At 43.2% G+C, this 27,209-nt stretch overlaps 1 protein-coding gene across 5 annotated transcripts; it reads right to left on the bottom strand.

The window, feature by feature from the left end:
* Nucleotides 1-295: 295 nt before the first annotated feature.
* LOC131536494 (uncharacterized) lies at nucleotides 296-27,209 on the bottom strand. 5 transcript variants are annotated; one of them, XM_058769463.1, is made up of 14 exons: nucleotides 27,074-27,184; nucleotides 26,514-26,784; nucleotides 21,899-21,983; nucleotides 20,567-20,631; nucleotides 10,181-10,508; nucleotides 9,803-9,943; nucleotides 9,584-9,726; nucleotides 9,263-9,399; nucleotides 9,049-9,142; nucleotides 8,823-8,922; nucleotides 8,404-8,657; nucleotides 8,055-8,241; nucleotides 7,786-7,868; nucleotides 296-2,966 (listed from the first exon to the last, which is right to left on the bottom strand). In XM_058769463.1, the coding sequence occupies exons 5-14, from the start codon at nucleotides 10,323-10,325 to the stop codon at nucleotides 2,649-2,651; spliced, it is 1,602 nt and encodes a 533-aa protein (XP_058625446.1). In that variant the 5' UTR covers nucleotides 10,326-10,508; nucleotides 20,567-20,631; nucleotides 21,899-21,983; nucleotides 26,514-26,784; nucleotides 27,074-27,184; the 3' UTR covers nucleotides 296-2,648. The 5 variants fall into 5 exon arrangements, with proteins under 5 accessions (XP_058625446.1, XP_058625449.1, XP_058625445.1 ...); XM_058769466.1 differs by having other exon boundaries at nucleotides 9,584-9,702; nucleotides 26,514-27,209; XM_058769462.1 differs by having other exon boundaries at nucleotides 21,899-21,980; nucleotides 26,514-27,209.

The raw sequence follows: 27,209 nt of genomic DNA, 5'->3' as shown, positions 1-27,209 counted from the left end.
GTGTTACCACAATTTAACACTAAAGGAAAATTAACACCAATTAGTGTTAATATTTTACTTTTGTAGAGTTTATCTACATTTTTATTGGTGAAAAAAAAATCCCACTCAGTGAGTACAATTTTAAAACCCATTTGGTGTTGCAATAGGTTAAAATGTTGATCAAACAACAGTAAGTGTCAATATTTCACTTTGTGGTGTAACTACTTTTCTCTGCTATAGTGCAAAGTCAACTCTTACAGAGTTTTTTTTGGGACATTGAATACATGGAATAGAACAGAAAACAACTTCATCAATGTACCATTTAAAACATTTATTAAAACACTGTCAGGCTTAAAACAAATACATCACATCTGAAAAAAAAACATCACATCTGCATAAAATGGCAATAGGGCACTATATGCAGTGCAGAATCTGTTGTGCCATATTTCATTTGAAGATCAAATGGTTTGAAATAACACAGCTCGTTAACATTCGCTACCTTTAAAACTTGGTCTGGATGCAGTCTAACTGTAAATGCATGGTAATGGTCATCAAAACAGAGTGTTTCCATCAGTGTTCCACATAACAGTACATTTTCATCTTTCACAGCAATAGTCTTGATCTTACAAAACACAGGCATCTCGCATGCTACTTCAGTACAGATAATAAAGTTAGGGCGATACTCTGTGCCATGATGTTTGATCCATTTTACAGAATAGACAAGTTCTGATACTTCCACTCCTAGTTTGGAAGCCATGTCCATCCCACCTTTAAGTTCACTGAGTTCCATCATCTTCCCTGGCCCAAGAGTCAATCTGTACTGGCTAAAAGACTCCCAGTGCATTGCCATACAACTCTGGTGCTTTTTGGCTAGTGTTTTAGTGATGTTTTTGAAGCTTTTTAATTGTGTTTTAAAAAACTTGTGTTTAGCCTCATAACGCATACACCACATGTGCAGAATTGGTCCAATTTTTCTTATACACTGTGGGTAATGTATCATTATGTGATGCTTTGGGAACAGATTTTTTCGGGAAATAATTTTTTGAATAGCTGGTGATGTTCAATTATTAAATGTTTAAGATAAATGGTCATGCCTTCTGTTAGGACTGGTGAAAATACGATGTTAACAATCTGCAGAAGTAAAAGCAAAAGATACCAGCGTTTATCATCTCTCTGCACTAAATCACCAAATAACAGAGGCATGTTGCGCAACAAGCACCAAGATTGGATGGCATTTAAACCCAAATCGTGCGGTGTTGAAATACTTGAGTGAATTTAGCAAACACACCCGTTTGACGCCATAGACATGAGGTAGTGTAGAGTCATCTTGTAACCTTTTACAGTGCATAGCATGCATCTCAGTTGTTCTTAGTACAACCTCAGGGTTATCTTCAGAAAACACAAACTGAAAGCGATCTTTCTCAAGAACACAGAAACGACAACAATATTGAGCCCCAAATGACTCCAGAAAGCCTAATAAGCTGTGTAAGCCAAGGTTATCCCCTGTGACTTGAACAATTGTACCCCTAACACAACTTCCAGATACTGGATTCTTAACCCCCTCAATCTCAAGCACTTTTAGATCGTTTACTAGAGGCTCAATTATAGAATTAAAACCATACCGTCTAATATCCTGTGCATGAAAGAGGGCACATAAATGAATATTATCCAATGAGGAGTTAAAAATGGGGGGGAAATTCCTTAACGTAAAATAGATAGCACCCAATTTGTGTATACCTTTTTTGGAACCCAATGGATTAGCGGTCTCGAAATCATCGTAAAATAACTGAATTTGTAAGGCATCTTTTTCTGTGCAAAATAAAAGATTACTTTTAAAATGTGCCGCATCACTTAAGTCAACATAAACACCTTCCTTTGGAACATGCCTGGGTTTAAACAAATCAGTAAGATGCGGATTTTGCAAAATTGAATTTAGTGTTTCTAAAATTGGTATATAAGCATATTTATCTGTTACAACAACTTGATCAAATGTTCCAGTGGTTTTATTTCTCCTGCTGTTAAATCTTGTGCCAAGCACTATTTCGGTTGGTTCAACAGTTCCCCATTTCTCTGTAAAAAGTCTCTTTCGTTTGGCTTCAGAATTTAACAAAGTAAAAGGATTTTCCAAATGTTGAATTGAACTTTCTATTTTCCTTTTAGTAGCAATGTCATGTGGAGACAGACATAGCAAAGCTGCATCCTGGGCCTGATTGTGAATCTCAAAAACGACTTCCTCCATAGATGAAACAAAACCACTTATAGCAGACTGACTCAACCCAGCAACTTTTAGTTGTGTAACAGAAGACGCACACATATCCAAAGTGCTCTTATTTGACTTTAACAATACAGATGTTGTGGCCACCTCTCCAACAGTGCCAATCTGATCAAATGTTTGAGCACTACTTTGTCCTTCTGCCTCAGCAGTCTCACGATTGTCAATGGTGTCAAAATTCTGGTCACTTTGCTCAGTATGTTTTGTATTCAAGTGTTTTCTAAAACCTGAAAAAGTACCAAACACAGAACTACACCCTGCCTCTACACATTTAAGGCGAAGATTCTTTCCAGGAACAAAACCATGAACTAATCTGAAGTGCCTAAGAAGCAATTTTGAACCGTATAACTCAGCCTGACAAACAAAACACTTCATGAGGACAGAAAACTTAAGGCACCTAGCTAAGCAGCCTTGCTCTAACCTCAGCAACACGAGGACTCTCTTTCACTTTGCCAACATCTATGTTGTACACAGTGGTCTGAATGAAAGTGTACATGTTGTGTAGCATAATGTTGTAAGATGTGCCAAAAACAAAGTGTGCTTTAAACAGCTCGTCAAAGGCACCAAGAGAGGAGGTTGACTTGCATGGAATGGCATGCTGATCAAGAACGATGAAGTACTGGTTAACTGAATTCTTCTGAGGTCCCAAGGCCAGGAGGTAGGGCTGAGCAATAGCTGTGATTTCTCGAAGATGCTCCTCAATGTTTGTTCCACTCTGAGAAAACCAAGCAAATTGAAGAGAACTATCACTGATGTGTTAAATATAAAACAGAAAAATAAATAAAAATAAAAACAAACAAACCTTCTTGAATACAACAAGGTGTTCCTCTTCAGGAACTCGAGCTGCGTCCAAGAACGCTAGGGGAACGCCTCCAGCGTGACCACGCTCTGATACAAATGTAATCTGTCCAAAGGATGGGTGAGACGTCACGGGCGGGTGACGTAACGGCCAGGAGGCATAAAAGCACGTGCGGTGGAACCGGCGTCAGCTTTTGTCATTCAGCTACCGCTACTCTGTGTGTCTGTCGATATGTGTTGTGAGTCTTATTTAGTGTTGTTTGTCACTTGAAATAAGCTCCACAATGTCTAAAGTGCAGAGAAACTAGCACTTGGGCGAGAGCAGATCGCATTACAGGCTGTGTGTTTTTCACTAACAGTCCGTGTGTGGTCTGCTTGAGAGCAGAGCACGCAGAGTCAGCTCCCGAGGCGGAGCAGCGGCTGCGCTCGCGGGGATCGCAGATGGATCAGGTGGAGGGAATGAAGACGGGCGAGCCCCTATCTTCTTCCTTCTCATCAGATCCAGCGCCCGCTCTCTGGGTTCGGAAGCCCCGCGGGTACTTCCCCCCAGAGAGAGAGGGCGCGACGCTCCGTCTGTCTTTCTCCGAGGAGGTAGACGTGGTGAATGGTGTCGATGAGCTTTGTAAAATCGCAGTGTTTGCACAAGCTTATTACGAACGAGGTTGTCATTATAGCAGTGTCCCTGCTTAGGAACGGAGTTCGCGCTGTCAGCTCGAAAAAAAGGGGCTGATCGTGCTTCTCCCCGCCATATGATCTCGCGGTTAAAAAGAAACCGGTCCGCCGCTGCTGAGGCACGGCGGCGAATGAGATCGCGGGGATCGCACATAGATCTGGCGGACGGGTTGGAGACGGGTTCGCCCTCTCTCCACCTGCAATCCCCAGATCTAGCGCTCTCGCTCGGGGCTGGAAGCCCGCGGTGCGGTTCTTCCCCCTTTGAGTGAGAGCTCACTGTTGCAGCGCGCGTTGCCGATGTCATTCTCGTTCGTTTCATGAATCCTTTCATATCAGACCGTGTTTACTTGTCTGGTTGTTTTTCTCCATTTAATTTTGAGGAATTAAATGATCTATTTCATCTAACTAGGAGAAGTTAGATGTGTATGTGTAAGGAGCCTAAGAAAACTTGGGATTTTCTCGAGTGAGAGCACAATGTTTTACCTCTCTTCCTCTGAGGAGGTTGATGTGGTCAGCAGGGGCTGCTGGGCGTGCCAACCGTGTTCCAGCTCCTCCTATAGGGAGCGTCACTTCTCGTACTCCCCAGTATGTTGGAGTCAGAGTGGCGCTCCCGGGCCGAGGCCTTCTAGCAGAAGGCGGATCTGCGGACCGTCACTCTCGCTGGATAGTCTTTGGCTAAAAACATCCTGCTGCCTATGGCCCAGGACTTCTGAGGGCCGGCCCCTCTGGGGAAGAGCGGCATACACGTGCCCGTCTCTCCTCAGTGCCCTCAGGAGATCGGTCTGCCAACCCTGCCACGTACAGTGTTCCAGGGCGCAGCGATCTCCAGCGAGCATACATCTCAGTTTCTTCCGCCCGGAAACGTAGCGGAGCTGAGATGCTCGCCACCCCTTCGGGGGTCTCTAGAGCAGCTAGTTTGGCTTTCTCCTGCCGGTGTGCCGTTCCAGGATACCGAACTAGCCGCTTTGATTATACCAGATGCCAGTCTCCAGAGACTGGTTCCCTTAGTAGGCACCTGGTGGTGTGGGAGCCCCTGCCAAGCGTGTCTCATTGGGTCCTGCATTGCAGGCTCTGGTTCTACCAGTCTAGTCTTCCTTGAAGATGGCCGAGTCTGAGGACAGTCGCTTCAATAGTAGACTTGGCTGAGGCAGTCCTGGTGCCCATGGCCCAGAACTTATGAGGGCAGGCCCCTCTGGGGAAGAGCGGCGTACACCGCGGTGCAGTGCCCGTCTCTCCTCAGTGCCCTCAGGAGATCGGTCTGCCAACCCTGCCACGCCGGTGTTCCAGGGCGCAGCGATCTCCAGCGAGCACACATCTCAGTTTCTTCCGCCCGGAAGCGTGGCGGAGCTGAGATGCTCGCCACCCCCTTCAGGGGTTTCTAGAGCAGCTAGTTTGGCCGTCTCCTGCCGGCGTGCCGTTCCAGGACACCGAGCTAGCCGCCCTGGTTATACCAGAGGCCAGTCTTGAGAAACTGGTTCCCTTAGTAGACTATTTGGCAGCGTGAAAACTACTGCCAAATGTGTCTCCATGGGACCTGTATACTGTAGAAAGAGGCTACGGAATCCAGTTTGGTTCTCCTCCGCCTCGTTTCAACGGGTTGAATCCCACTCTGGTGGGCCCCGAGCAGGTTCTGGTAATGGAGCGACAAGTAGAGTACTCTCTTGAGAGAGGAGGCCATCGAGGTGGTCCCTCCTTACGAAAGAGATTCCGGGTTCTACAGCCGGTACTTCATAGTTCCCAAGAAGGATGAAGGGTTGGCGTCCCATTTTAGATCTGCATCAGTTGAACCACTCAGTCAGCAGACTGAAGTTCAAGATGCTCAAACAGGTCGTGTCTCAGATCAGGTCCGAGGACGGGTTTGTCGCGATCGATCTAAAAGACGATACTTCCATATCTCCATCCTTCCCACTCACAGGGAGTTCCTGAGGTTTGCTTTCGGTGAAGCTCACCAATATCGGGTTCTTCCCTTGACCTAACACTCACCACGCACTTTTACAAAGTGTGTGGATGCCGCGATAGCTCCGTTGCGGCTACAAGGCATCTGCATATCCACTTTGGTTGATTCTTGCTCTATCAGAGCAGATGGCGGCTCAACATCGAGATGTTGTTCGTGCTCACATGAAAGTGTTGGGGTTAAGACTGAACGCCAAGAAGAGTGTGCTTTCTCCATTACAGAGAACCACTTATCTTGGTGTGGTGTGGTGTGGGATTCGACCACGATGCAGGCACGTGTGTCCCCTGCTCGGATCGAGTCAATCCTCACAGCAGTCAGGAGAGTGAAAGAAGGCCAGTCACTCAACAGTGGTGGCTCAAGACCAAGGGTTCTCCCAAGGGAAAACCGCTTCACATGATCAAGGTCACGTGGTGGTGCCTACGTGTCTTAGACATGTGGAGACATCCTTGGTTCTTGTCTCAGGGCCTGGTGTTGGGAGCTCCGTGTTGCTGCGTACGCTAGCGACGGACGTGTCCCTCACCCGTCTCATGTGGCACTTCAACTGCCTGGAGATGCTGGCGGTGTTTCACAGAAACACTTTCTCCCAGACCAAGAGATCGCCGGTGTTGGTGCGATAGCACCGAAAACACTGCGGTGGTCTCTTACATCAACCACCAAGGAGGTCTGCGTTCACGCCCCCTGCACAGGCTGGCGTACCAGATCCTTGGGTGGTCCCAGGACAAACTCCTCTCGCTGAGAGCAGTTCACATGCCTGGGCATCTCAGTGTGGGAGCAGACATCCCGTCGAGGCAGGGGCTAAGGCAAGGGGAATGGATGCTTCACCCTGAGGGGGTGAAGCACATTTGGAGAGTGTTTGGCCAGGCTCAGGTGGACCTCTTCGCCACTCAGGTAAGTATACAGCGCATGTCCTCTCTGGTACTCTCTAAATTCATCCAGCTCCACTGGGGCTGGATGCCATGGTACAGACGTGGCCGAGGCTTCGTCTGTACATTTTTCCCCGATCGCTCTGCTCCCGGGAGTTCTGGCGAGAGTGCGCTGGCACGAGGTCAGTCTACTTCTGGTAGCACCGTTCTGGCCGGGCCGAGTATGGTTCTCGGACCTGATTTCTCTCCTCGACGGCTCTCCATGGGAGATTCCCGTCAGGAGGATCTCCTCTCCTGGCGGGGTCTGTCACCCCGCCCGGAGCTGGAAGTTGTGGGTGTGGCCCTGAGGGGCACAGCCCATAACTTCCGGTCTCCCAACCGAGGTTGTTGAGACCTTCCTCCAATCCAGAGCTCCCTCAGCAAGGAAACTATACGCCTTGAAGTGGAACTTTTCACTTCTTGGTGCGGAGACCACCAGCTCGACCCAGTCAACTGCCCGACTGGTACAGTTCTGGAGTTCGTGCGGGCCTGTTCCTCCGCAGGGTTAACCCACTCCACCCTGAGGGTTTACGTGGCGGCTATACTGGCCTACCGCGCCCTTCTCGGTGGCCTTTCAGTGGGTAGACACCCCCTAGTACATGTTTCCTCCAGAGGCTGAGGCCTCCGGTCAGAGAGCGTTTGCTATGTGGTGGATCAGGATGCTATTCCATAGCCTCGAGTCCTCTGCTCTCCCCTCTTGGGGATCAAGACTCACTCTTCAGAAGTTGGCCTTCGGGACGCAGGCCCCGCTCACCTAGCCACCTGTGGCCTTTTTTCTCTCGCCCTAGCTGTGCTCCATCCACACTAGGCAGGGATTTGTCAGTCTGGCGGCGTGGGGATCTCGTTCCCCTAGCGTTCTTGGACGCAGCTCGAGTTCCTGAAGAGGAACGTCTTAGGTTACGTATGTAACCCCAGTTCCTCGAGGAACGAGACGCTGCGTCTCAAGGCCATACTTCCGGCATCCCTACGAGCGGTTGCTTCATTCCTGAAGCTGACGCCGGTTCCACTGCACGTGCTTTTATGCCTCCTGGCCGTTACGTCACCCGCCCGTGACGTCTCGCCCATCCTTTGGACAGATTACATTTGTATCAGAGCGTGGTCACGCTGGAGGCGTTCCCCTAGCGTTCTTGGACGCAGCGTCTCGTTCCCTCGAGGAACTGGGGTTACATACGTAACCTAAGACGTTTTTCTGCTTGAGAGGCAGACACCTTTCCTGGTCTTTTCCGGCCTTGGGCAGAAGGTGGGATCAGATGCAACAGAAGTATTATGGAAGAGAGGTCGCTGTCCCAAGCTGTTTAAACACATTTTATGTTAGCAAAATCTGATCAATAATGCAAACTGGAAGTGAAAAATAGAATAAAGAACATAAAAAAAAGGCATGGGGAATAAATCTTTCACCCTTAAGTTCCTTAGATAATTTGTTCAATAATATTTCAAATTAATATTTAAAGTATAAAATCAATCTTAAACATTTTACCAAAATTAACACCCTCTTCTGAGTCAACAGTAGGAGATTCAGCTGCTAGCAGTAGTTCTTCCAAATCACTGGTGTTTGGAAGCTTTTTGCACTGCTGAAGCACTTTTTTCTTGAATGCAGTGGTCCACTTCTCCAGTAGCTTGCCTGACACTCCTTCTCCAAACATCAGAACAAAGTCTTGCTCAATCTAAGAAGAGGCAGAAAAGGATGACCCACATTTATTTTTCTAAGTACCAGACAAATCATTATAGATATAAACCCATGTAGGCATTGAATAAACTTATATTTAAACATTAGTAAATTTTATTGTATTGTTAAATTGTTAAAAGTATGATTATAAACACTTTACCAAGCCTTTAATGTCTTTGAATCGTGGAAAGATTGTCAGTATCTCATTTGACTGCATGGGGTCAAGAACCATGTTGCGGCGATAGTCGAATGTCAACTTCATTTTCTTCTTGATGGCGTCCTCATCAGAAGAATGGCGCATGAATGCAATTGCTTCTTTGCATTCATCCTCATTCAAGATGGTCTCTGGATTAAACTCTGACTGCCGTCTTACAGTTGGTCCTCCAGACCCCGCTTCAGCAGACGTTCCTTGTCCTGATAACAACAAAAACATTCTAAAAGCTTCAACACTGCTTAAAAGAATGATAAATGAAGTTAATCCTTAAAAAGGAAACTTAGCAACAGAACTCCTGTGAAAGATGGCAAAATGAGCTATATAAAAAAACAAAAGGTAGAAGATTTCAGAATTTCATTGTGTACCTTTAAATGATGCACGTCGTTCTTTAGCTAAGCCTCTCTGTATAGTTTTGACTCTCCATGCTAAGTACCCAGTACCGCTTTCACCATCATAATAATGTTCCTTAGAGAAAAATACAGATACAAAGTCTTTAAATTCAACAGCAAAATACACCACCTGTAGTTTGGGTATGTGAGACCAGCAGCATTTAAAATATCAACACAGAATTAGAATTCAAAGCTGACTTACGTAGCCATTTTTGGAAAAGGGGTCACTGAGGTAAGGGAACAAAGCCACAATTCCTCTGGCATATTTTTCTTTCACCTGCCTTGGTGGTGATGTACTGCAGTACAAAAAAAAAAGGAAAAATATTTTTAGTGTCCTTTGCATGAGTTTAAACAACAGCAACAAAAAAGGTTAGAACTAGAGATCATATACACCAGATAATGATTATAAAGATTACCCATTATTTTCTATCATGTCAGCTGCCAAGATGTTAACCATTTTCCTCCTTGTTTCATCCCCCAAAGACTTAGTTCGGTTGTATTCATTTATTACACGCTCTCCACCAGGTTTCTGGACAAGAATGGTTTCCACCAACTGAAAGATTACAATAAAAAAATAAATATAAATCAGTCTTAAAAATCATAACTTCAATCAGAAATGTCAAATTCATGTAAATTTTTAAAAATAGATTTAATAGTTTCAACAGTCGTTTTTCTTTCTTTCTTTTTTTTTACTTTTTTCCCCCAAAATGTAAAAGTACTAAAAATTGAATACCCACCTTTTTAGCTTCGCCATCTAGCCTTATTCGTTTGCTGGAGGTGCTTTCTTCAATTATGACTGTATCCTGTGAGTCACTGGAGTCGACGGGTGAAGACAGGATTGACTGCCCATGAGAGGCTTGTGGAGAGGCAGAATCCAAGTCTTGTTGCAGATACATTTTTATGGGGAATTATTAATTAGTAGTATTAAATAAATGAGTAATGAAATAAATACAAACCTGCACCATGTTTTATGGTAAGAACTCCAACTGAGGGATCACTGACTACATCCTCAAAAATATCATCATCCACCTCAGTCCCTGATTCATCAAAAACCTTCACATTCTCAGGTACAGCTGGGACACCAAACTTTAAAAATGCTTAAAAAAAAAAAAAAAAAAAGTATTACATTTTATGAGAAAGGATACATGACTTGGAAGGTTTTACATAGCGATGATGAACTTTGAACATCAAGGCACATGCAACATGTGATTTTATAGTATATTCTCATAAAATTACTAGACATCCATCAAGTAACATAGATAAAAAATAAAAAAAAAACTTTAAAAAAAAAAAACTTTCTAAAATAATACAATGAAAGTATATTTTTTTTTTACCAGCAGACAAAAACTCCTCCAGTCTCAGCTCAGTTATCTTGACAAATTTTTGGGCATCCCCAAGTTTCACCTTAACCAGCATGATCTGTAAGAAGTGACAGAGTATTACACAGATTACAGTGTAAAAAGGTTTAATGCCCAACATATAAATAAGTACAGAAATTGTGTTGCAATAGTTTGCATAGTCACCTCAGTATTTGTGATTAGATCTAAGAATTGGTCATACAAGTTCAAACACTCTCAAATACTTTAGTAAATACTTAACTTTACAGTGGTTAGTGTTTCACTTTTCATTTAGTGATGCCATACAGTTTCTGATCCAAGTTGCCTAAAATAGAGAATTTAAAACTGTGACAATAATACGTTAATTGTGCAATATATGTGCTATGCCATGCCAATTATATTGCTACACTCGGTTTCATTTTCAAGATTAAAGCGCGTTTTCGTTATTTTCTAATATACAACGTTTAAACACGTCACTCCTTACAAACAGGTTGAAGTTCTAACACCTACTTATACTAGCACTAACACAGCTCTGATCATGTCGGCTAATTGTGAGTCTAACAGCAATAACATAAAACTATAATACCAATAACATTAAGAAAGGTTAGATAAACAATTTAGCGGGTGTTTTTTCCTTCGTTGCACAGCGTTGAACCATCACTAAGGCCACAGCGCCATCTATCGTTGTGTGACTTAAAAAAATGCAATGGTGGCGATCGAATAAATGTCTTCAAAAAATGTGTTAAATGTCGTTGGACATATTTAATCTGTGAGCTGAACAGTTGCAAATAAGTAGTTCATATAACATTACAACAGTGTCAATTACAAGACTATATATTATATTGTTATTTTTATTATTATATTTAGTCGGACTGCATCTAACGTCGTAATACATGCTCAAAATAAAAAAAACCTACATCAGCAACGATATTAAGTTACATGAATTACACATGCTAAACATTGACATATAACGTATGATGCAAACTTACACAGCCCAAGCTGGAACATCGCAATTTCAACCATCCGACACATAAAAATGCTGATGCCCCATTGTGACATTAGATATTTCAACATTAACATATTAGTCGGATATAACAATGCTAATTGCAAATGAAAAAAAAAAAAAAAAAGTTAGATCATTGGAATAATTTAAGCTTTAGCACTACATTGTGATGGAAAAACAACTCTACAACGCATGAACTTGCCATGTACGAAGTTACCTATTCGGAATTTCCGAAATTAAATCAACAAAACTAAACAACTTGCATCAAAATACAACCTATGCAGTAATATTAGCACATTTATTCACATAAAATATTAAAACTGTGTTTCAGTACGTTACTTAAAAGAGCTTACCTGTCGGTTGGCGCTTAAAGAAAATGGCGATCAGAAAACGTCTCTGGTTACATACGTAACCTCGGTTCCCTGAAAGGAGGGAACGAGACACTGCGTAGCTTACGCTTGGGGGGTAATCCCCCTTCTCCCGAAATACTGAAGCCTTATTGCATCACGCCGGTAAATCTTACTGGCCAATGACGCTCGAGCGCTCGAGCTAGGGGCGGAGCCACCCACTATATAGGTCGACGCCCAGCGTCATTGCCCCAGAATCTTTCGGCTGTTCGAACGGGTACAAGACTCTGAGGATTACAACACAGCAGCGCGCGCAGTGTCTCGTTCCCTCCTTTCAGGGAACCGAGGTTACGTATGTAACCGGAGACGTTCCCTATCAAGTTCGGTCTCTCGACACTGCGTAGCTTGCGCTTGGGGAACGCGTAAAATCCCGCTGTGTTGCATTCCACACATCCGGTAGGAAGAGTCTAAAGAGCTGGGCCCAATAGAGCCGAGCCCGTTAACTGCTTCATCGGATACTCAGGGAAACCAACGCCCTCCAGCTCCTGCGGAGCGGGACTAAGCACAGTAATAAAGCACAATACCACACATGGACTGGCCGCAGCGCTGCTGGAGCCACGTACATATTCAGCATTTACCACTTGATTTATGTAGAAATCAGTGCACCTACCGCGGTCGACAACAGCTCGAACGCATGTAGAAGTCGCTGACTATATCTATTATAGGCATGTCTAAGGCCACCGGACCTAGTCGAAACCACCCTGATCATCTGGGGGGCGTGGCCAAGTGCAGGCGGCAGCCAACTGCCAAGCTGTAGACACATCACTGCACAGACAGAACGAACGGTGCGAATGACGGAATCTCCAGGTTGTAAAATCTAGCAAAAGTGTCTTGTGAAGACCATCCTGCTGCCAGACAAATATCCTGAATCGACATACCTTTTGCCCAAGCCCACGACGAAGCCATTTTTCTTGTGGAATGGGCGTGTACTCCCCACGGACAGGCCTCATTCTTAGAAGCATACGCCAACGTGATCGCTTCCACAATCCAATGTGACAGCCGCTGCTTCGACACTGGCAGTCCTTTGGTACGGCCACCAAAACATATAAACAGCTGTTCTGCTTGTCTGAAATGACTAGTCTTCTTCAGATAAACTCGCAGAGCACGGACTGGGCATAGCGGTGTGTCGCTGGCTCGAATCCTGAGGAGCAAACGCTGAAGCGTAATGACCTGTGCTTTAAACGGCGTGAAAGCACTTTAGGCACATATCCCGTCTTGGCTGCAGTCTGACCATACAGTCATCCTTACCAAATTCCATACACGCAGTGTTCGTAGACAGTGCATGTAAGTCACCCACCCTTTTACCACATGCCAAGGCAAGCAAGAGCGCTGTCTTAAAGAGAGCACTCTCAACTCTGCCGAAAGCAGCGGCTCAAAGGGTGACTCAGAAAGTGCACTAAGCACTAAGGACAGATCCCACACTGGTACCAAATTAGAACGAAGGGGTGCAACCTCCGCTCCTCTTAAAAAGCTGGCCACCAGATGATGCCTACCGACTGAACGATCCAAAATAGGTGAATGGAAAGCTGAAATAGCAGCCACATACACTTTTAGAGTAGATGGCGTGTGTCCAGCATCCAAGCATTCCTGCAGAAACGATAGAATGACAGACACATCACAGCTGGCTGGGTCCTCATCCTTCGACATGCACCATGAAGTGAAAACTTTCCATTTCAGATTGTACAGACGCCTGGTAGACGGGGCTCTGGCTTCAGCAATTGTATCCAAGACTCGCTGAGATACATTTAGCGACTGCCCTCTGCGCTGACTTGCCAAACATGCAGGTTCCATAGCTCCGGTCTGGGGTGCCACACCGAGCCCTTTGCCTGCGATAAGAGATCTCTCCGTAACGGAATCGGCCACGGGGGAGCCGTTAGAAGCTCTATCAACTCCGGGAACCATGGCTGATTGGGCCAGTTCGGCGCAACCAGAAGCACCGTCCCCCTTTCCTCTCTGATTTTCTGCAGCACTAGCGGCATAACCTTCACTGGGGGAAAGGCATATTTGCGCTTCTTGGGCCAGCGACTCGAAAGAGCATCCCCCTCCAGAGGTGCGTTCGTCAGCGAGAAGAACAGCTGGCAATGCGCGTTCTCTTCTGAGGCAAACAAGTCGATCTCCGCCTCTCCGAACAGGCTCCAAATCAGCTGGATGGTCCGCGGGTGCAGTCTCCATTCCCCGTGAACTGGAACACCCCTGGACAGCATGTCTGCGCCGCAGTTCTGGCTGCCTGGAACATGAACTGCTCGGATCGACAGAAGGTTTCTGTCCGCCCAAAGGAGGAAACGTTCCTCCAGCCTTTGAAGCGAGCGTGAACGAATACCTCCCTGATGGTTGATATAGGATACCACCGTCGTGTTGTCCGTCCGGACCAGGACGTGTCGATCCTTTACCAGTGGAAGACAGCCCTGCAAAGCTAAAAATACTGCCTTCAGTTCTAGGCAATTTATATGCCACCTCGCTTGTGCATTCGTCCGAGTGCCATAAGCCGGTCTGCCGTCGCAAAGGGCTCCCCAGCCCGTCAATGACGCATCCGTAGTGACAATTTTTCTGCTGACCACTCTGCCCATCGAGACTCCCTGCTCGAACATCCTTGTGTTGAACCAGGGGGCTAACGTCTGCATGCATTCTCGGGTCACCAAGACGCGCAACTGACCGTTCTTCCACGCGTTGTTTGGCACCCGGGATTTCAGCCATAGCTGAAGTGGTCTCATATGCAGAAGCCCGAGTTGACACACCACAGCTGCTGCTGCCATACGGCCCAACAACCTCTGAAAGCATTTCAGAGTCACCACTCTCCCCGGCTTGAACGAGGTGAGAGCGCTGGCCAAAGCTCGCATTCACTCTTGAGAGAGACGCGCTCTCATCGATTGCGAGTCCAAATCCATTCCCAAGAATGCGATGGCCTGTGTGGGGCGAAGCTTGCTCTTCTGCATATTGATCGTCAGACCAAGGTGCTTCAGATGCTCTAGAAGCTGACATTTGTGGCTTTCCAGTGTATCCCGTTACTGGGCTATAACAAGCCAGTCGTCCAGATAATTCAGGATGCGAATTCCACTCTGCCTGAGAGGGGAAAGCGCTGCATTGATACACTTCGTAAAAGACCTCGGGGCCAAAGCCAAGCCGAAAGGGAGAACTTTGAATTGATAAGCCCTGCCCTCGAACGCGAATCTTAGAAAGCGCCTGTGACGAGGGACTATCTGAATGTGAAAATAGGCGTCTCAAGTCCACCGAGATAAACCAGTCCCCGGGCTGAATGTGCGCGAGGATCTGTTTCACTGTTATCATCTTGAACGAGCGCTTTGCGAGCGCGCGGTTCAGTGGTCTCAAATCCAGAATAGGTCGAAGCCCCCCGTCCTTTTTGGGGACCAGGAAGTGGCGACTGTAAAGGATCTCAGGTTGCCTGTCAGACATCTCGGCATGGATGAAAGAACATCACCTCCAGCTCAACCTGGCAAAGACTGAGCTTCTTGTCTTTCCTGCCGCTCCAACTCTACAGCATGACATCACGATCCAGTTAGGTTCATCAACAATTACCCCATCAACTTCGGTCAGAAATCTTGGTGTAATCTTTGATGACCAGCTGACCTTCAAAGACCACATTGCAAAGACTGCTCGATCTTGCAGGTTTGCACTACACAACATCAGAAAGATCAGGCCCTTTCTGACGGAGCATGCTGCACAACTTCTTGTCCAGGCCCTTGTCATTTCTAGGCTGGACTACTGCAATGCTCTTCTGGCTGGACTTCCATCAAACACAGTCAAACCTCTACAAATGATTCAGAATGCGGCGGCACGACTGGTCTTCAAGGAACCCAAAAGAGCCCATGTTACACCTCTCTTTATCTCATTGCATTGGCTACCAATCGCAGCTCGCATCAAGTTCAAGACACTGATGCTTGCTCATAGAACAACCACAGGCTCAGCACCCGCCTACATGCACTCACTATTAAGAATCTACATCCCCTCCAGAAATCTGAGATCTGCTAGTGAGCGACGCCTCGTGGTACCATCACAAAGAGGCTCAAAATCACTCTCCAGAACATTCTCGTTCACCATTCCTGGCTGGTGGAATGATCTTCCCACCCATATTTGGAGTACTGGATCCCTGTCAATCTTCAAGCAACAGCTGAAAACTCATCTCTTTCGACACTACTTGACTTCAACCTACACATAAAAAAAAAAAAAAAAAAAATCTTTCTCCTTACTTATTCCTTCCCTTGCTAGCTTGTACTTATTTAAACAATGCCTGCGACTTGGTGTTACAAGCACTTCCTTTGTCGAATTGCCTCTTCAAGATGAATCGCTTCATGTGTTCCCCAAATTGTAAGTCGCTTTGGATAAAAGCGTCTGCAAAATGACTAAATGTAAATGTAAATGTAAAGGCCACACTCCATATTCCCCGGGGGGACTTCTTCTATCGCCTGTTTTGCAAGGAGAGAGAGAATTTCTGGTCGCAACACTGGTGCGTCCCTGCTCTGCACGTCTGACATCCTCACGCCGCTGAAGCGGGGTGGTCTGCGTGCGAACTGAAGCGTATACCCACTCTAAACTGTGTTCAGCACCCATTCTGACACTCCTGGAAGCGTGCGCCACGCGTCCAAATAGTGAGAAAGGGGTAGAAGCGCCCCGTGACGCGTCTGAACCGGCTCGTTGTCTGATGATAGGAAGCCGCCCACCACCAGAGGGGCATCGTATACGTCTTCCGCACCGGTTGGACCGCCAGCATGAGCCGGGGGAACACTCGTGCTTAGACTGAGAGGGCGCGTGGGGCTTGCGCCCTGCAGAGCGCCGCTCAGAAACGGGACTTTGCTCATAACGCGCGATTGGGGAAAATTCTGAGGGGGAAAAGAGCTCTTTTGCCGAACAGTGTTTGTTTTGTGCTTTTTTTGTGCAAGCTTTATTGACAACAAATATTTCCCCCTGTCGCCTGCAACATGCAAGGGGACAGGCAGGTGAAAAACAGCAGGATGAACTCTGTTGCGAAGCGGCCCGTCGTCCATCTCTCCGGACGGCCGCTTCCCCCTCGGACCAATCCCGTCAGGAACGCTGCTGAGGATCTGGTCCAGCACTAGAGGGACAGGGTCCCATCTTCAAAAAATGGCTCATCGCCTTCGACTGCTTCTGGGCCTCCAGAAACTTCTCAGAAAACGAGCCTACAGCATCCCCAAACAGGCCGAGCGGGGATATGGGCGCGTCCAACAGCTGAGCTTTCTCAGACTACCTCATGTCGGTCAACGTCAGCCAAAGATGCCGCTGAAGCGTGACGAGATTGCCCATACAACGGCCAATTCCTTGGGCCGTCTTTTTCGTGGCTCTGAGCGCCAAGTCAGTGGCCGAACGCAGCTTTTTGAAGGCGGCAGAGTCCGGCCCCTCTTCATCCAACGTCTGCAGCATTTTGGCTTGGAAAGCCTGGAGAACGGCCATAGTGTGGATCGCAGACGCTGCTTGGCCGGCTGCCATGTAAGCCTTATCCGCGATGTGGCTTGTGGTACGGCACGGCTTCGATGGAAGCGATGGCGCAGATTTCCACCCACGTGCGGACGGACACAGGTGTGCTGCAACTGCCTCCTCGACGGGCGGCGGCTTAGTATAGCGGTGGCTGGACCTCGTGTAAGAAACAGGTGGCTCTCTTGAGTGATGAGCATGCAGGAACTGAGTCGATATGCGTTCATCTGAGGGGACTACTGCACGTGGCTGCCTCGGCCTTTCCTCCCGCGGCTCGACGGCAACGGGGGGCGGAGGCAATGGATTAGCCGGTGCGCAGTTTAGGATAACGGAAATCCTGGCCCGGAGGGTTTTGACTGACATTTCCTCACAGGAAGGACAGTCAGGCCCATCCAGCGCGGCCTCTGCGTGGGCTCGGCCCAGACAGAAGACACACGCGTGTGCATCAGGGAGCTCAACTGGGCCCCCGCATGCACAGCACTCCTTAAGCGACATCTTGTCTTCTTGCCGGATCGCCAAAGGGGAACTAAAAAGGAATGGCGTCCTCTTAGGGCGTTGTCAACGGCGGTGAGTAAATTTTCCAAGTCTTCGATGCTTGCTTCGTGAAGGAGAAAGATTCTGGGGCAATGACGCTGGACGTCGACCTATATAGTGGGTGGCTCCGCCCCTAGCTCGAGCGCTCGAGCGTCATTGGCCGGTAAGATTTACCGGCGTGATGCAATAAGGCTTCAGTATTTCGGGAGGAGGGGGATTACCCCCCAAGCGTAAGCTACGCAGTGTCGAGAGACCGAACTTGATAGGGAACTCCTGTTCAGATCTTCACAGGGGGTAAATTGAGGGGCGGAGCTTACCAGAGTCAAGTTAACGACGCAGAATTTAACTCTGATCATTTTCACCAACACTAGGGGGTATCTTTCACTATTTGTTGTTGAGTTAACTCCTTAAGAGTAAAAATAGAATAACACTGCTTGATTAACACTGCTGATTTTACTGTGTAGCTGTCATGAGTCATGGATGTTAGCAAGACAAATTAACTACATTTGCCTTTTGGATAATGAGCTGTAAATTCAAGGCACAGGTAACTTAGTCTTTTGTTCATCACCACTCATATCCACAGCAAGACAAACACAACTGGAAAGGGAGGGTTTCACTTCTGCGGCTCTGTCTGTCTGTGATGTGCAGCTGATCAATGTGTGCTACTATGCTGTGCTGCGTGGAGACCAAGCGGCAACCTCCTGCTCTCTCTCTTGAAACCAACACGGAAGTGACTAAAACTGCAATTCATCGACTGGCCGCTGGAGGCTGGCTCCAAAAGGGAGTCAATCCCATAGACTCTCCATGTTAAAATGCCCAACTTTACAGCAGAAAAAAAAACATGTTTACAGCCTGGTACAAAAAATTATTTTGATCTATATAGCTAATTTTGCCCTTCGTGACAACTGTGAGGGGGGTGAATTTTTTTTTTATAACTCATCCGTTTAAATTATATTAAGCCTTAAAGTTCTGCATAATTAAGGGTGTGGACACTTGAATGACAGGTGGACTGCTGCTCTGCTCCAGAGTGTGAAACTCGCTAGACTGTGAAACTTAGAAAACTGGCTTTAAAGATTTGTATTTGTACAGAAAAAATTATTATAGGCAGGACACTGGGAATCTGGCAATTAGATGTTTTAATGAAAATGATCTCAAACTTGATTTTTACGTCTATATTGATATTGTACTCTGCTTTTGCACTGTCTGCAAAAAGTGAGATGTCACGCCAAGGCAAAAGGCGGTAACTTCCACATTATATAGGATGCTGATCACCATTTACAGAATCATTGTAGTAACGTGTATAAAATCTAGTGATCATTGGCTAGGCTATAACATCTAGTAATGTGATTCTTTTTTTTTTTTTTTTGACCATAACCAGACAAAAAGTTAAACGTGAGTGGATACCGTTTTGCAACCAATTTATTTGCAATGTTCGCTAACATTAACCCTCTTAAGCACCTTGGGGTCAGTATGACCCCAATCGACTTTTCTTTAGATAAAAAAAAATGTTTCCCTTCATCTCAGTGGAATAAGATTTTGTTACTTTTCAACATTTTTTATCTGTATTCACATAAAAAAAAAAGGGCTTGATTCGGTTGTTCTGAAGGTATGTAATTTTTTTTTTTACTAATAAGGTCCAATTGAAAATGAATGGGAAATGCGAAAAAACCTATATATTTTTTTTTAATTTGTCAAAAAATAATAATAAATCCAGCATGAGTCTGAAAATTTTCACACAGAAATGAAGGCCTGGTACTAGATCACAAAGGCAATGTAGAAAAGACATGCTCACTCACACCTACACGCGCACACACACACACAAAAACACACACGTGTGACTGCAACAAAGAGCATTTTTTATAGAATTTGGCAAATAAAATCTATAAATTCTGCATAAATCTGAAAATGTCCACACAAAAAAATTAAAGCCTGATACTAGAGCACAAATGCAATGTGGAACGAGCATACTCACTCACATACGTACACACACGCACACACACACACACGTACACACACACTCTCTCTTACACATATACCCACCATTCATATCTGCTTATTGCAGTTGTTGTTTTTTAGTTTAGTTTAGGTTTTTTTTTTTTTTTTATTTACATTTATGTAAAAAAAAAAAATGTTTTTATTTTACTTTTTAGATTGAAATAAATATGTACCTGCAATCACGTTTTAGTGACAACTTGTGTGGCATTTCTGCAAATTTATGTGGCATTATTGCAAAAACGGGCTCTTCAAAATACATCAAACCACAAAAACTAATTCAAAACTTTGGCAAAAATACTGTTTTTAATGTATTTTATAATGTTTCAATATATATCAGAAAAGTTGTGAGAGGAGCAGTTGACCACTTTCAGAAAAATGAATGGCTCTCTATGGGCCTCTGCTGGATATATATGGTCATTACACTATTCTTTCAAAAACTGTGATTTCTACAAGTTTTTCTCTAACCACCAGATGGCAGAATTGTACACCTAACACCCAGCTCAATATCCAGAAACGATTTAAATTAAATTTAGATCATCATTTAAGAGATTTATTCATAATAATTTAATATTTCACATGCAAGCTAATGGTGTAGTTAATGATTTTTGTGGTAAACAGGTACAAAAGTACTTCATATCTCCCAAAACACAGCATTAATGTATAGATGAGAAGTAAACAAAAAAAAAAAGATATATTATTTGTATCATTAAAAATGTTTTTTTTTTTTACAATTACACTAAAGGTCTTTGTGAAAAAAGACCTTTAGTGTAAACAGGATGCAAGACATACTTACACTATTGTTTTCACATCGAACTGAATTAAAATAGCTTAACCTATAAGAACGACTTGTGTAGATCAGTAGGGATGATGCTCCGAATGATTGTGAATTAAACATCTCCGATGGCGTTCATTGCAATGGATTTTGTCAACTTACAAAAAAAGGAAGGAAACGGATTTAATTGCGAACAGTTATTGATTTTATGTGTGATACGCACTCACGCATTTGAGTCCTCGCGTACAGAAGTGAGCAGCCCCAGACTGACAGCTGGCACTGAGTGAATGATCTGCAATATAAAAAATAACACTTTAAAGATTATTTACGATTAATTATTGTTGCCAAGTTACCGAATCGTTATTGCTTACAGTGCTTTGTTATATGGAGCAGTTTGTTATGAGAGAAATGAGAGAGATCGCGATGATCTCTCTCATTTGTTTGTCTAATGAAGTGCCAACACATATAGACTTACACAATAAGACTTTAATGGACAGTAAAACAAAGGCAGAATACCGTATAACTCCAGGCCGGCACAATATTGACGAACGAATGCAAACATATGCAGAGCACCGTAACTTCATTTGAGCCTTCCAAAACAAAATCAAAGAGCTGTAACTGATGTTATACTGTGTTCTGCCTTGGTTTCTCCGGGGCTTTTCTCCATGATACTTAACACATGATAAAGGAGGTCATTAATGTCCCTAAATGATCAATAACTCGTTCTCGACCAAAAACGAAATTATGGTGTTTTGTCTTTGCACGGCAGCACTGCTGTCACTATAGAGGGGCGTGGTTTCAGCTCAGCTTCACCCACGTCCCACCTTTTTGCCCATTTTCGATTATCCGGGAGTGACGCGCGGTAACGTGCTCCTAAGATGGCGGTGGTCGGCTCCGCCCACTTTAGGCTTCAAAAATGCTCTTCAGAAACCTATGAGTGACGTCACGGACACTACGTCAGACCCGACCTGATATTTTGATTTTTTTTTTTGTTTGACAGGGAAAGCTGTGCGCAAACAGCAACACATGCAGGCACACAAATATACATATATTAATTTATTAAAAAAAAGAAAAGAAAAACTTCTCAGAAAAAAGGGCACTTTCTCTCAAGGAAGAAAAGGGGCAGGTGCTCAAGCCCCCTTTGATATCTATGTGTGCACATGCCTGATTACTCATATACCAAAGAAGGTGAAAAGAAAATTAAGTGACATATTAAGTGTTGTATTCATCATCAAAATGGCAGACACAGGCCTGGGGACATAGGAAAAAAATGGTGATATTTGGTGGTTTAAAATGCTGTAAAATGTTTAGAATTATATAGAATTAAAAACTTAAATTTGCTTTTTTTTTTTTTTTTTTACGTCAAAGACAACTTTAAAATTGATGTTGTTGAAAATAATATCATGACATTTAATGGGGACACAAAAGGCACCGAATCCCAGAAATGACCCGTAAACAATGCATTTTATTTATTTATTTATTTTAATAAAATGTTGTGCATCTCTTCCAGGTCAAAACGAACGCATGCGTTATGATGAGGGTTAAAAATGTATCCGTACAGCAGCGTGACGTTACGCCGGTCTGCCAGCAGAGGTGCCATCTGTCCTCACAGCAGCGCTGCCGATGAATAATGATAAACTACTGCTGAGAGAGAGAGAGAGAGAGAGAGGGAGGGAGACTTTGACTTTTAGGTCTTCTTTAATAATTCATTAAAACCTGAGACCTATATATATATTTTTTTTTTAAACATTCAAACATACAAATACTTACATTTTTTCATACAAAAAAAAAAAAAAACACCTTTTTACACTCATAAATTAAATACAAAACCTCCCTGATCATCAGCTTCACATATAAGACAATCCTTTCCCCACACATGAAAAAAAAGACTCATCATTAATAAGATTATAATAAGCATATTCCATCATTAATCTCTTCTTTATAAAACCTCTCATCATCAAAACAATATCCACACTTTCCCTTCTACTTAATTTTTTCTTGTACACCAAATTGCTAACTTAGCTGCAGAATACAAAAAATTTAGCAAAACCACTTTAGATTTGTATTTTGTTGAATATTTAGGACCAAAAATAAATAATTCTTGATTAAAGTTTCCTATAAACTGCATACTCCAATTTTCTATTACACCCAAAATTTGCTGCAAACGTGGACACTCAATAAAAAGATGATAAACTGTTTCAGACACCTGACAAAAAGGACAACCCTCATCATCTGAAACATTAATGAGCACTTTGTGTCTGTTTGTAGCTAAAATCCCATGTACAATTCTCCATTGAAGATCGCCCACCCTCTTTTCAATGGGTCTTTTGTACAGGGACCGCCAGCTACCTTTCGGGGAAGAACCTGATTCAAACACCATTGTCCATTTACTGTCTCTTACATTTTTAAGATGTTGATAATTAATGGTTTTTACACAAGCTCTATAAAGTGTTTGTCTGCTCAAAACACTAAAAATATTAAGTTCCGGTGTATCCATAGAAAGCAATTTTTTGTCATCTTCCTGCCAGTCTTCTTTCTTTATGGAAACATGCAATTCTGGAAAGCACGTATTAATTCCAGCGTTACAATTCTCCACAGGAGCAGCTTTCATAAAATGTCTTACTAACAACTAACAACTTCTTGATAAAGCGTTCAGACCTGAAGCCCATCTTTTGTGCCAATTCCACCGCAGATATCCAACTCAGTCCCCTGCGTAGATGGCATATTTTGGAGACTCCTGCTTTCAACATTGCTGACCTCACCGTATCAGAACACAACAACTCAACGGAGATAAGTGGGTTAAAAAACAGAGGCTCATCATATACCCACAGATTAGATCCATCCCATTCTCTTGAAAAGGATAAAAGTCTGCCAAGCTTGCAGTACACTCTGGTAAAACACAGTCAATCCATCCAGATTTACTCCTCCAAGAGACATAAATAATTGCTTGTCCAAGCCCATTCTTCTGTATTTTCGCAGTAAAGCACATGCTACATCCATCCATTGTTGATGCTGATGATATAGAACAGTGATATAGATTACAGTGCCGCTTGTAAACGGAAAACAGCAACTCGAGAGAAAATGTCAATTAATCCTTGTCCACCCTCATGAATTGGAAGATAAAGGACAGCAGCTTTTAACCAATGTTGTCCCATCCAGAAGAACTTAACAAGAGTCTTTTGAATTCCATCTATTATATTTCTAGGAGCATTTAAAACCATCAATTTGTGCCAAAGGGTGGAGGCTATAAGATTGTTAGCTATCAGGACTCTTCCCCTATAGGATAACTGGGGTAGCAACCATTTCCATTTAGACAACTTAACAAGCACTCCCTCTACTAATCCTTCCCAATTTTTCATCCTATATTCATCTTTTCCAAGATAAACTCCTAAGAATTTAATACCTGACTTCCCCCATTGAACATTTTCTGGGAGTTCAGGTAAAGAGCTTCCTTCAGAGCCATACCATAAAGCCTCTGTTTTTTTCCAATTAAGTTTGGCAGATGAAGCTCCTTCATAAATCTTTAGAGCTTCTTTTAGACCTTGAATATCATAATTATTTCTAACCATAACAGTTATATCATCTGCATACGCTGAAAGCTTAATAGCTTCAGCTCCTGGTTTCTCACTTACTAAAATGCCTGATAATTTAATTCTTAATAAACAAAGTAGAGGCTCTATTGCCAAAGCATACAACTGACCAGACATAGGACACCCTTGTCTTATCCCTCTTTTCACTTGAATTGGTACACTTAAACCTCCTCCAATTTTAACCATGCTTACAGCATCAGTATATAATATTCTGATCCATGATAAAAATTGTTCACCAAACCCATAACACTCAAGAACCTTAAAAAGATACTGATGATCTACACGATCAAAAGCCTTCTCCTGATCTAGAGAAAGCAGGCCAAAATCAACATTATATATTCCAGCATAATCCATAATAGCCCTCATTAAAAACAAATTATCATAAATAGATCTTTTGGGTATACAATAGGTTTGATCTTTCTGTATTAACACATCAAGAACACATTTAAGTCTATTTGCCAAACACTTTGATAAAATTTTATAATCAGAACATAAAACAGCCACTGGTCTCCAATTTTTTAGCAGACAAAGATCTCCCTTCTTTGGAATCAAAGAGAGCACTGCTCGTTGACAACTTTTTGGTAGAACCTTTGCTTTATAACTTTCCTGCAAAACTTTTTAAAAAGTATTCTCCAATTATTTCCCAAAAGGTTTTGTAGAATTCTGCAGGTATTCCATCGATACCTGACGCACGACCAGATGAAAGTTGATTCATTGCATTTGTAACTTCCTCAAAAGTCAGATCAGAGTCTAAGTTCTTTGCGTCTCCTTCCTCCAGCACAGGCAAGTTATTAAAAAGTTCATCTGCAACAAGATTTCCTGTGCACTCTTTGGCATATAAGTCCGCGTAAAAATCAACTGCCAGTCTCCTCATTTCCAAAGGATCCGAAGTCACATTCCCATCAGGAGTATGTAATGCATGCATATAGTTAGTATAAAAACACTTGTAGGAGCATCCATATCCTGTAGAGAAACATAATGTGATCTAACAAGAGCTTTTTTTACTTTTTTGTTTAACATATTGCTTAGCTCTTGTTTCTTCTGACTAAGATCATCTTGTAGATTTACATCATTTTGATTAATTAACATATTCTGAATATTTGAAATATCATTTTCTAATTTTACCATTTCATGTTTGATTTTACATGAAGTGTATGCAACAAATTGTTGACAGAATAGTTTAATCTGAATTTTCCCTATTTCCCACCACTGAAGTAGATTATCATAATCTTTTTTTTCCTCAACCCAACAATTCCAAAACAATTTAAAATCCTCATAAAAAATAACATCTTGAGTTAAATTAACATCAAAACGCCAATAATAGAATTGTGGTTTTGTTTCTGAAATTATAACATTCACAGTAATAAGCTGATGATCAGAGATAATACAAGGTGTGATATATGCTCCTATCACCCTATTACATTGATTATTATTGCACTAATTCTACCTACTGCCACTTTAACCCAACTATATTGTCTCACATTTTTATGTTTTTCTCTCCACACATCTACTAACCCTAATTGAGCGATTACTGTTTTTAAAACTTTTGCAGATGAAGGATGTGGTTCTTCTCCATTTCTATCAATAACAAAATCAAGGGTGCAATTAAAGTCTCCTCCAACAATTAAAAAATCTTCTTGTGGCAGAGAACCAAGAGTATTATTAAGCATCTCAAAAAGTCTAATTCTGTCCCTACCAACATTTGGTGCATAAATATTAACAAAGACAAAACTCATATCTTTTATCTTAGCTTTAATTAAAAGAAGTCGCCCTCTTTCCAATTCATTAATAGATAATATCTTTACATTTAAATTCTTAGAAAATAATATTGCCACCCCTGCACTCAAATTTGTCCCATGACTAAGAACAAACTGACCATCAGACCACAAACCCCAATCTACCTCATTACTTACATCACTGTGTGTTTCTTGTAGAAACATCACATTGATTTTCTTTTAACTCTATACTTTCTTTTAACAATAACCATTTATTTCTATCCCTAATCCCATTTACATTAAGGGACCCCACTCTTAGGATATCCATAATAAGATTGGATAGGAAAGTAGAGGAAAACAATAGTGTGAAAAAAACAAAGAAAAGATTGATACCCATTGTGCACTTATTTTAGTTTACTTTTCACTGCCCGGCGTTTTGCCCTGACTGGTTTTACTCCTTTCCTAATTACTGTTATATATTTTTTTAATCGAAACCTTTTCTGCTGAGACAATACTTCTAAGCTAGATTCTTGTCTTGCTTTCATAACGGACAACACAAATTTATCTAGATTAGGAAAAAACTTGCCAATTTCAACTTTTTTACCCTTTGTCTCATCCAAGAAAGCATTAATTTGCTCAACCGAATACAAATCACTTCCACAATTAGTCACATCAAAGTCAACACATGAATCATCATCTCTACAACTCTCTACAGTTGCTTCAGACATATCATCCATTTCTTCACTTTGCCCATCAAGCATTTCGTTTTCCTGCTCTGGATCTCCACAAACATCTCCCCTACCAACAACATCACTACAACCTGGAACCTCAGCATCATTCACAATATTTTCAGAAACATTTTGCCTTACCTCAGTGTTAATGACTGCCTTTTCAGGTTGCTGTGGTGTACTTTCCGTCACAATCTGCGGCTTATCGGATGGGCCTTCAGATGGGCCTTCTCCTTCAGTATTACGTGCTTTGTGCGGGCAGGAGAAACGTTTGTGTCCAATATCTCCGCATTCAAAACACCGCAAAGTCTCTGTACTAGCATACACTATGTATGAGTTCTCTCCATGAGATACTCGAAACGACACATCGAGCGTTTTAGTGGGAGCGCTCAAAAACATGTAAACTTGTCGCCTAAAAGATAACACATGTTTTAGTGCAGCATTTTTACAACCTAACGGAATCTCTTTTATAGCGCCGACAATTTTACCAAATCTAGTTAATTCTTTAATGATACCATCATTACCAACAAACGGGGGCACATTAGAGATTATAACTTTCGTTGCCGGGGCCAACAACGGTGTGACGTTTCATTAATCCAAATGCCGCTTTCAATCAAGTTTTTCACCTGATTTTCATTTCTCAAAAAAACAACAACTGCCTTATTCATTCTTGAAGCAGAACTAATATTTTCATGACCAACCTCAGCTCCAACCGCAAGGAGAACATCTTCAATCGATGTATTCATCTCCAGTGTACACCTGAAACCATTCCGGAGGGTGAGAGGCGACGCACCCCCTACGGGGGTAGACGTCATGCTGCCTCAAACACACACACAC

The sequence above is a fragment of the Onychostoma macrolepis genome, chromosome 03, assembly GCF_012432095.1.
Source record: "Onychostoma macrolepis isolate SWU-2019 chromosome 03, ASM1243209v1, whole genome shotgun sequence".
NCBI lineage: Eukaryota > Metazoa > Chordata > Actinopteri > Cypriniformes > Cyprinidae > Onychostoma > Onychostoma macrolepis.
Note: the sequence above shows the minus strand (reverse complement) of the source record. Positions and strands in the feature narration are given on the sequence as shown.

Excerpts from the sequence above, each read along its gene's own strand:
- LOC131536494 (XM_058769462.1), bottom strand. The coding sequence starts at position 10,325 with ATGTTGGGCATTAAACCTTTTTACACTGTAATCTGTGTAATACTCTGT. Across the intron at positions 8,923-9,048 it reads CCTTTTCCAAAAATGGCTAC|GAACATTATTATGATGGTGA; the intron begins GTAAGTCAGCTT and ends TTTTTCTCTAAG. Across the intron at positions 7,869-8,054 it reads AGAAGAGGGTGTTAATTTTG|CTTGGGACAGCGACCTCTCT; the intron begins GTAAAATGTTTA and ends GTGTTTAAACAG.